The sequence below is a fragment of the Bidens hawaiensis genome, unplaced genomic scaffold (assembly GCF_021521415.1).
Source record: "Bidens hawaiensis isolate Kalapana, Puna unplaced genomic scaffold, B.hawaiensis_p1.1 tig00033754_1, whole genome shotgun sequence".
NCBI classification, from domain to species: domain Eukaryota; kingdom Viridiplantae; phylum Streptophyta; class Magnoliopsida; order Asterales; family Asteraceae; genus Bidens; species Bidens hawaiensis.
In genome coordinates, this window is record NW_027495799.1 from 191,251 (window position 1) to 202,983 (window position 11,733).

At 35.1% G+C, this 11,733-nt stretch overlaps 1 protein-coding gene across 1 annotated transcript; it reads right to left on the reverse strand.

Moving 5' to 3' along the window:
• Window positions 1–7,885: 7,885 nt before the first annotated feature.
• LOC143585277 (CBL-interacting protein kinase 2-like) lies at window positions 7,886–9,716 on the reverse strand. Its single transcript, XM_077067097.1, has one exon. It carries the CDS (start codon window positions 9,520–9,522, stop codon window positions 8,302–8,304), a length of 1,221 nt encoding a protein of 406 aa, XP_076923212.1. The 5' UTR covers window positions 9,523–9,716; the 3' UTR covers window positions 7,886–8,301.
• Between the last annotated feature and the right edge of the window lie 2,017 nt (window positions 9,717–11,733).

The window sequence follows — 11,733 nt, forward strand, 5'->3', positions numbered from 1 at the left end:
CCTAACAATCTCCAAAAAACTATTAAACACAAGTGGAATAAATATTAAAGTAAGAAACTAGATTTAATTACTCAACAATATTATGACCAAACCAATTAAAAACTTTTACCATAATATTAAATCAACCAATATCAAATAAATAGTGAGTCAAACCATTAATATAAACTAATGCTCAACCAAAACCTAGATAGTGTAAAAATTTAGCTACTCATAATGAAGTATGAAACAAAAATAATAATAATACTCTTGTTGTTCATTGAAAAATAGTAAATAAATAATAGATAAAAAGTAGCCTAACACAATAATAAATATTCTCTCTGTTTTGGTCTACACAACAGTCAAGAAAAGAAAAATAATAATACTCTGTTTTGCTTCCTTTGACTTGTTCGTACAGTAGTCCAACAACATCAACTTTTTTCTTGACTTTCTCCTGAACTCTCACCGAACACCCCAAACCAATTATATATATATATATATATATATATATATATATATATATATTATGAAGTTCTGCTTTAGAACTTGCGACCCACTTGATGTCAATCCAATTATCCCCCCGTCTCGTCTCTTTTTTTTTTTTTAATAATATTCTTTAATTACAAATCTTGAGCCTCACTCAAAACTCCACCAACAAATTTAATTTCATACACCCAATTCTCTTTCTATTTTTGTTTACTTGATTAGCCTTGGAATCCATTTTCTCTTTTTATTTTCTTGTGGGCCCACCAACCATCAACCCATTTGACATATTTCAACGAGCTCTCCTGCACTTTGTAAAAAAAAAAAACTCATAAGTAATTGAAGCATGGTTAACATGGAATTTTATATTTTAATAGGCATGTGAACATGAAACTCCACAAAATATGTGGCAATTTATTTCACCAATTATTATTTTAATGCTCTTGTGGTCTCAAGTTTAGCATAAATAAATTAATTTAGCTCTTTTAAAAATTTAATCTTTAAAATCCATTTATGAGCCAAATAGAAATATATTTAATAAAAAACTGGCTCAAAATACTAGAAAATGTAGGAAATATATATATAATAACATGTATATTTTAAACCATATCATATCTCGGGAAGACCGAAGCATGATTTGATGTCTTGGGAAGTGTTACAAGGATTCGGGAAGAGTATGGATGTGAAATCATAAGCCAATGCTAAAACTGAACAAGATTGGTTGACAAAATGCGACCTTGAAGTAAAACGAGCATATCCTGAGCTAGAAAATGAGTTACGGGAGCCATAATATATGAATTTTGGGTTTCTCGACGAGAGAAAGCCAAATATGAGGTTTTCTTAGGTCGCGGTACGCGACGGGTATGGTCTATGGCCATCGCGATACGCGATGGTCTTAAAAAACGTGAAAAACGGATTTTGATCTATATCTTCTATTTTCCGAACCCTAATTAGAATTGACGACCAGCAACAACTATTAGGCGATTTTGGGTGAATTCCAGGGCTACCAATCATCTCTTGATCAATCCTAATGGCCTTCCTCATCATAACTGAAGATCTATCGATGACGATGCTCGGCTAGTCTTCTCCGAATCATGCCTGGAATGTAAAGTTTGTAACAATTTCAGTTTCCTCATGTGACTAAGAACATTTATGTATAATTGTTTATGGTTAATCTATGATTATTGATGTTTAGTATTTCTGTGTGTTTAGTCGGTTTAGGTTTACGTTTATCTGAACGATTAGTTACCAGTTGCTATAATAATTGTTCATATGGTTGTTTGATTAGGTTGAATACGACAAAGCATATAATTGCCCTTAACTGAGTCACACTGGCAGGGACCGTTTGATAACCAGTGCCGTGTGTAAAGCAATTATTGTTGCCTAAGGTTTTGTCTAGTTGATCAGTCTGTAGTTAACCGTTAATGATTAATCTGTTAGGTTGCATGAGATTACTGTAAGTTACCTACTTGAAGTCCCGGGTGTGATTTGCTTTGTTAATTGATTGAAACTCGTTTACTTGTTTGTTTGCTTAATTCTCTAAATTCAACTTAATTGCTTGTGTGATCAGCACTAAATCTGTTACTTCATAATATTGAAATTGTTTACACGATTACATTGACCACATACTCCTGGTGGATACGATACCTTACTTATCCTATCTATATAGTTTAACTAGGTTTTTGATTGACTCAAACGATGGTCATCACAACCTTACAACTTCGAGCATTGATATTCATTCATCTAAGCTCCGTTTTGGACACTCAAATCAATATTTATACAACACATATATAAATATAAATATATTATTCATGTCCAAAGTTAGTGAAAAACTCATTTTCACTAATAAATTTTTCCAACAATCCCCCACATGAATGGAGATCAATCAAAACACACAAAATTTGCAATGAAAACCTCGACAATTGAGTATTGCAGGATAAGTAGGTGTTACCCTGTGAACCTTCCTTTGTGAAGCATACTTAGCCTCCTAGCGGTTTGTAGACGCGATGTCTTTGAACAGACCCCCATTTGTGGAAACGACAATATGCCTTCACACAATACTCTCCTTAGCTGGGCACATCCCCTCACTGTCGTGTCTGTTATGGTCATGGAACACTAGCCTGGTTCTGTGAAAGCTCTAGGAACTGCGCACCCCACAGTTTCATTCGAAGCGACCCCACTTCTCTTTCACATGGGTGATTTTATCTCAAATTATTAAAAACATTAAGGTTAACACGATTTACACAAAATCATCAACCATACATTATGCTTAACCTCACAACATGTCACCGTTGTTAATAGGAATGGACTAGGAAGTAATTAAACTCCCTTTATTATTTTTTTGGAGGATATATATATATATATATATATATATATATATATATAAACATATATATTAGCTTGTATGTAAACATATACATTAGCTATTGCCCCACAGTGACTACCCTTCGGTTATATGATTAAGTTGTCCTGTTGAACTTAGCTCTTGGGATCTCCAGTCTGCTAAGTTAGGTTTCCCTCATACTTCCTTTTTCCCACGGGCTTTAGTCCCATTCCACAACTTCATCTCTCATCAACCCTCGGGTTGTTGGATCCAAAATATTATCTATGACTTTGTCAAGTCATTTGTAGATAATTTCAGTTTGAGATGAGTTGTTATGATGTGTTCTTAACTTATAAGTTAATTTGCCTATATTCAAGCTTCTATGACTATAACAACAGGTACACCTTGAACCTTGTTATAATAAGTGTCTTAGAAGAACATAAATATTATGTTTTAGGCGAACACGTGATTGCAATATCTATTTGGATCACCAAATTCTTATTGCCAAACATATGCAAGTTACTCCCACATTTATGTGTTATTGGATAGCATCCAAATGGGGTAATGAAAGTTTCTCCTTTCTACGTGTTTGAGAATCTTCTCATACAACCAATTTTACATACCCAAAGGGTCGGTTCTTAAATGTCTCAACCCCCCACATTTCTTGCCATTTGAACTACTATTTGTATAACCTTACTTATGACAACAAATGTTTATAATGACATTTAGATACTCGTGATTTGAACAAGAGTTGCCTCCTTGTATTAGTGAGTTCATCAGTGTTTATTTTGATACTCAATAGCTTTTGAGTTGACCAGTCATAAGTTTGTCATCAAACCAATGAGTTTAATGCCCTTCCTTATAATGAATGAAAGTATCTTTCAACTTTCCCTACACACGAATTCGTTGTGTGTCCATATATACGTTTTGAATATGTAAAGTTAATTAGTCTCCGGGGAGTACCATAATTAACTAAGTACTAGTCTTGCATGCTTTAGACTACAATACTTTAGCATGTGAACAGAAGATGCATCATTCTGATCCTTTACAACCTCAAGGTATAACACCATATACCTTGTTCACATTCACTTAGACACACCACAAACTTCAATGTTTAGAAAAAATCTCTAGATTATTTCATGTTACAAAACATGACTTTATCATTCAGTTCAAGAACACAACTATTTTTCTCTGGATCTTCAAGGCTTTAACATTTGACTTGTGTGGACTTACACATAAGTCTTAATCCAAGTCAATTTTGGTGAAGACCTTGTTTTCTTGAAACCATGTATTAGGATACTCTCCCAAAATGAAGGACACGTCCTCCACATAGTTCAAACAAAATTGATGGTGGTAGAAGCATCTACGAGTCCATCATTAGTAAAACTCTTATAACAAATCTCGAACGATTTATTATAAATCTTAATATTAATAATAATATATATTTCTTTCATATGTTGTAATCAAATTAGAATTCACACTTTGTGAAATTCTCATGTTGATACTCTCAACGTTTAATGATATATTTCATTCTTGTGTATATACTTTCAATATACGTATAGTATTTATCATGATACTCTCACGATTTAAACGTTTGATATCTTGTTTCATCTTGAAACTCCAAACTTGAACAATGACAAATCTAGTCCAAAACAATAAAGTTGTTTACATGACAAACTACTCACAAGTAGTTGAACAATTAATTATGTTCACAACAATAACAAATTGTTTTAACAAAATAATTTACTCGAAACTAGCTAACATATGGTTCAAGATGTGCTAATTATCTTTCTAGCAACGAACCAATATTAATTGCAAAAGACGTGTTTTATTCGTTCAAGTCATATCTTAAGTTTGCAATTGTTTTAATAATAAACTTTATGAGTTTTATGTTTTGATAACCAATCAAGACCATAAACTCCAAAATATGTTTATTAAATAAAACATTATATAACCCGCTCGTTAGAAAATTAAAACGATTGCACATCGTTGAAGTAGATGGTTTATAAGATAAAACGATTCTAATATGCTCATTAGAAACAAACGTTTACTAAACGATAAAATGTTGGTTCTTATTAACATAAGTCATTCCTAACTTCTTGTTAGAAATAATCAATTTTACATCGTTTTTAAAACTTGCTATTCTTATGAACCACTTCTAAGACACTCCTTAGAAAATAAAAAGAATAGACTTGTTTATAAGGCTTATTAATTTATAAGATTTAAAGCGGTTCTAAGACGCTCCTTAGAAATAAGCAATTATAAAAAAACCGTTTTAGAGGTTATGGTTTATAAATACAAAATCGGTTCTACGACGCTCCTTAGAAATAAGCGGTAAAAACCGTTATAAAGCTTAGTAGGTTATACGAATAACACCATTTCTAACACGCTCATTAGAAGGTATAAACCATTAATTCGCCAATTAATCTTTTTTAACATGTTCGCACACTGCGAAATACCTACTTCGCAAACAACAAAACCGTACCTCGCATCCCACCTTGTATGTTTATAAATACATATGGTTTTACTAAACCAACATTTTCTAATACGCTAATTAGAAAATATAAACATTTCAAACCCAATAAGACCAGAATTATTACGCTAAATAATATATATTCTAACGCGCTCGTTAGATGAAGAATGATTATAAAAATCATTTTAAATTAAAAACCCAATGGTTTTTCAAATCGTTTCAATATATTATGATTCTCTTCACACGAATATATATGCAACAAAATGAGCACTTTTGTTCATCTCATCTTTCACCCACTTGAAACTTATTTTCCATATTCAGTTTTGTACTAAACAAAATCAACATGGATTTTATGAGTCAAAATAAAACCGCCATTTTACTAATGACATATTTAGTGTCATGTTTAATAACAAACTCCCATATTAATTTATGAGAAGAAATTGTCAAAACTCTTATACGATTTGTAACGGTATTCGGATTTAATATTGTACTCCAATATAAATAAATCCGATATCTTTTGTACTAATCACATTATTTCCCCAAAAATTTATAAGATTTTATAGAAAATATCCAATTAACATTTTAAACTTTCGTGAACCAAAAATCCTTATCAATAGGTTTTAAGATTGAACCGTCAATCTTCACGAAAGTCTGTTTTAAGATTGTAGGAAAAGTGGTTCACTTTTAGTTAAAATAATAATAAAAATATAATAACGATACTCTCGTTAATCCTGGGAAATTCACTTAGTACAATACCGTTTACAAAAGTACATAAAAAGAATATAAAATGCAATTTTATATACCGAAATGAGTCAATCCATATCTTACTAAGAGAGCTTCCATAAGCTTTCTTCTAGCATCCATGTCTCAAGTCTTCATCACTTGAGTCTCCAACAAATGTTTCTTCAAAACAACAATTCGTTTTTTGAAATTGGGTAACGGTTTTGGTTGAGGATCGTGTTAGACACGGGGGCCTTAAAATAGATTTCGTGCCTACTCTCAAGCGTGTTTGTTTCCCAGGGTACAACAACCTGAACAGTATGTGTACTGCCGGAGATGGCCACGAACCCGAGGAATTCACCGGCTATATTGGTGTTTATCAAGATGTAGGAAAATTTGTTGAAGTGTTTGACATAAGTATGGAGAGTGCTCCTCTCTAAATTTTGTCATGAGTGTGTGTAAGTGATTCCAAAACTTTTTTTTAAAGTCTCATTACAACATGAACCAACAAGTTCATTATATACTTACACAAAATGAGAAATACTCAACCAAAATTAATATGTCATAAACAATAAAATTAATTTAGTCATAAACATGATAATTAATCTTGTAATAAACTTGAAATTAATTATTGTAATTAACATGGTTAAATACTTTTAATTAGATTTAAATGGTGAATCAAAACCATCTTTATTCATGAGATGAGTTGAAACAAACTATTTGACCAGGTCCAAACAACTGTTTGCGACAGTCTGTTATGCAGGCGCGACACTCATGCGCTCTTACGTGGGACACAATGCCAAAGATAAATCCAATTTTCTCTTCTTTGGTTATTCCAACCATACAACTTCGAGCATTGATATTCATTCATCTAAGCTCCTTTTTGGACACTCAAATCAATATTTATACAACACATATATAAATATATTATTCATGTCCAAAGTTAGTGAAAAACTCATTTTCACTAATAAATTTTTCCAACAAAAATAACACGAACAAAGAAACCCGATATCATTTTTCTTTCTCGATAATAAGCAACTCATTCTTGTATAGATTAAACTTTTGTAAATGGTTTACCCGTAGACATGATTGCACGCGGCTCTGAGTCGAGTATCATGATAGACGAGGGTATAAGTGTATAACACGTTCGTGCTTACTAGGGATACGTGAGTTATAGAGCAGATATACTTGAATAAGTATAATGTGGCGTTTGTTTTAGTTATGTTTTTCAATCTACGTATTCGTGGTGTGCATGAGTTGGTTTAGGGTGGTTTTAGGCCAAACCCATAACCATAACCAATTATATGTCGGTTAATAGATAACCATAACTATAACCGATCCGTTATGTAGGTTTCGGTTAATCGGTTTTGAATGTTATAGCGAGTCGGTTATGGGTCAGTTAACAGTAACCAAAACAATGTAATTGAGCCTAAAACTTCGGTACTAAATATTACAAAAAAAAATGACATGTCATAGTTTAACAAAATATATAATTCATAATATTAATAATAATATTCAAACAAACAATAAATGTATTAACTTTTCCGCAAAATTATCATATAGTAAGCATTATTAGTTTATTATTAATTTATTATCTTATTTAATTTTCTCAAAATTATCAATGTATTCTAAATTTGTAATTATACTTCATAAAGTTGAAAATCTTGTAAATGAGACGGTTCAGTTATGACAGGTTTGAAATTATCTTTAACCAAAACCGGCCCGTATCTGATGGTTTTCAAAAATTCATTAGTGCCGACACACTGGTTATGTCCGTTATCGGTTAAATTCGGTTCAATTAGGTTGGTTATGATTCGATTAATGGTTATGACGGTTAATTTACACAGCCACGTATCAACAAAAAGGATGATACACAACTAAAATCATATACGGTAAGTAGGATTTTCATGTCACTTTATCCTAGTATGAACATAAAGCTATTATATAACAAACCGGCCAAAATGACTGATTCCACTATTTATCAATTTAGACAGCATATGCCTTTACAATAATTCTTGACCGACCAAAATCAATCACATATCTAAGAGTCTAGGACCACCAAAAACGTGTGTATTATTAGATATTATTTCACAATTCATCTTTATATGGGCCAAACTCTTATAAAGTTAAAAACCATGATTCATCTATACCATACAGACCGAAAACGTGCTTCATGTGTATGACTTGTCATGACTCTTGAGTACAAACGTTCTATGACCGAGTCGATCGGACTCGCAAACCACTTAAGATACCCGAGCCAGTATCGTATTCAAGCTCGGGTAACTTAACTGTTGTGCCATTATAAGAATCAAGCTGGATCACAATATCACAAACTTGTAAGCACTGGTTTAACATGTTCACTCATCATCTCCCGAAACCCGACTCGATCACTCGCTATTAACTCAACCTCAATTAGGCTAACATTAGGCATTATCTCAAACACTTCAAAATCAACCACTAAATCTTTTAAACCTTCCATTCTGAGTATACCTCCATTCTTCTTCACCACTTTCATCTTCAAACCCGTCGCTAATTCTTCCAATCTCGAAACGATGGTAGCACCCGGTTGCTTCAACATAAACCTCACTTCCTTATCGTCTTCACCATTGTCACTAAACAATCCTGATAAGTTCAACCCTCGCGATAACGAAATTATATCAAACGCGTTACAACAACCGACACTACCACCACTAGTGACAACACTGTCAGCGCTGGTGCTGACAGTGTTGGTTTCAACCAAACCCGTGTTGAACCACGGGTGTTCTACAATACCCTCAATGCTAATTCGTGTCAACGGGTTCGGATCCAACATTTTAAACACCAAACTCTTGGCTGCAGCCGGGAACGAATTCGGGAACTTAAACCTCGCCAACGCGATCTTCCTATACATTTCGATTAAATTCGAATCATGAAACGGTAAAAACCCCGCCAAAAGGAAAAACAAAACAACCCCGCAAGACCAAATATCCGCTTTCGCCCCGTCATACCCTTTCTGATTAATAACCTCGGGCGCAACATACGCGGGTGACCCGCAACATGTATGCAACAACCCATCTTGCCTCTTGGTTTCCGCCAAAGCACTCAAACCAAAATCCGAAACTTTTAAATTCCCCTCGTCATCCAACAACAGGTTCTCGGGTTTTAAATCGCGGTGGTACACACCGCGATTATGACAAAACCCGATAGCCGAAATAAGCTGCCGGAAATAAATTTTGGCAGCTTCTTCTTTTAACTTCCCTTTTGACAACTTATCAAACAACTCACCACCTTTGACATATTCCAGAATAAAATAAATTTTGGTTTTGGTTGCCATGACTTCATAGAGGCGTACAATGTTGGGGTGTTTAACCAATCGCATGACGGAGATTTCTCGTTTAATATGAGTCATCATTCCGGTTCTCAAAACCTTGTTTTTGTCGATGACTTTGACTGCGACACTAGTTCCGTTGGCTAGATTTCTGGCATGGTATACTTTAGCGAAATTGCCGTGACCCAGAAGTTTGCCCAGCTCGTAACGTTGCATTAACACAACGCCTTTGGTGTCCATTTGCTTGGGAAACTGACGAAAATTTGAGCTAGGCTTTATGTCGAACAGTTGGTGGGCAATATCAAAAATACAAAAACTCCAACAATGAACTGTCTATTGAAGGTTTACAGAGTTTTAATTACTTTTAATCATCAGCTGCTTTAGTGGTTCAAAGGTTGTGGACAGCTGTGCAGGTATGGAGAGAGAGATGATATAAATGCGTAGACATATATATAAGGCTGAGGGGTGCGGAGCGCGAGAAAGGGCGCAAGAGGCGAGACGCTCGCGCCCCGGGGCGCGAGGACCACACCACCGAGGTGCGAGAGGGGCGCGATAGGGGCGCGAGCGCGGAAAAAGAGGCAGGCACGGGTGGGGGTAGCGGCTGGGGGAGCGTGAAAGAGGTCTGGGAATGCGTGAAAAGAGCCGTTGGGCTCGTTTTTTATTAAAAAAAAAAAATTTATTTACTCTATATAATAACATACATTGCAACCAATATCAAACCAAAATCAAACCCGATTTTTTCTCTATATTCAACCTATATCAAACCCAAACCAACACCAATATCACATACCAATATCACATACCACACCCAAAACCCAAAATCACCCCATCTTCCAAACCTTTTTTTAAAAACATGGCTGGAAATTGGTACCCAAACCTAGATTCAGATTACAGTTACGAGGATTTATGGTCGGCACCGGACCAAGCGATGTTTTATTCGGGGTCGCAACAACCATCCGTCTTTCAACCATCCAACATACAACCGTCTCCTAACTTTGTAGTTCCGGAGACACAAGAACCAGAAGGTGAAGCTGCGGGACAAAGAAGACGCGTCCACCGGAAAAAACAAATTGCAACGGACGGGTCGGGTTCGGCTTCGACCGGAAGGACGAAACGGAAAATCACTCCGTGGTCATCGGATGAGAAGGAAGCCCTGTGTCGGGCTTGGATAGTCACTTCTGAGGATCGGCGTTGCGGTAATTGTTTTAACTTTTTTAAAAATGATTTTTAATAAAAAAGTTAAATGACTTACAAATTTATTTATGCATTTTGCAGCGGACTACCAAAAGAGCAAGGTCTTTTGGACAAAGGTTAGGGAGACGTTCTATTCGCTCGTTGGGAGTACAGAGCGGACCGCCGATATGATTTCGGGTCGGTGGACCGAAATCAGAAAATTTGTCGGCTTGTTTACTAATCTGTTCAACAGGAACGCCGGTCGTATGAGACCAAGTGGCAGTGACGATTTGGCGGTTTATAATTTCACTGTCGAATAGTGGAGGCAGGAGTGTAACACCCCGACCAAAGGCGGATTATACATCGGGGCGCCACATATTGTTTCATTACTCGTGACACTATTGGGTGTCAATATTTAATAAATACATTCATTCGCGCACGCGCAGGGTAAAAGTAGATAACATAAATCATCATAAATCAATATATTATAAATCATAATATTCGAACAGCAATAACTTGTCTTGATACATTTTAATCTAGGTCCAAAATAAAGAAAACTTCCTATGTGTCCACAAGCTCCAAAACAGCTACTGCAAACCTGAACATGTGTTAAAATAAACGTCAAACACTTGCGTGTTGGTGAGAAATCAAGTTTAATACAATACATAGATAACAATAAAATCTGCGCGCAACATGTGTATGTCTGGTTTTCAACAAGGGTGTAATCTGATCGGGACCAACTCTAAGATTCATAAGACTGCCAGTGCTCACAATTGAGCTCACAAACAAGACAAACTGTGCATGTGTATACAAAAGAGAAAATCATAAACGATAGTTCTCCCGTGTTCATCTAATGGTACCATGAAAACTGCGGAATAGACCGACAAGACGGTTAATGATCCACACATACAAATAAACAGCCAAGTCTACGTCCTCAACACATGGGATACTGCGCGACTAAAGTTCATAAACAAGTTTAAGACTCTAAGTTTGTATGAACACATGAACATCCCAAAACATTAAAAGCAAAAAGGGATTAGGTACGAGATTACTCACATGATAAACGATGCGGTGTAAGATAAAGCAAGAACCAACTTTAAACAAGCACAAGTTAACCTATAAATAAGATTATTGTTTTAATGATTTGTTTCAAGTCTTGATTATAAGTTAGCATAATTAATAAGTATATATTACCGGAAAAGCAGGGCAGAACAGGGAGGAAGACGGAGGCAGAGAGGAAGACGGCAGAGAGAGCAAGGAGCAAGAGAGCAGGAGAGA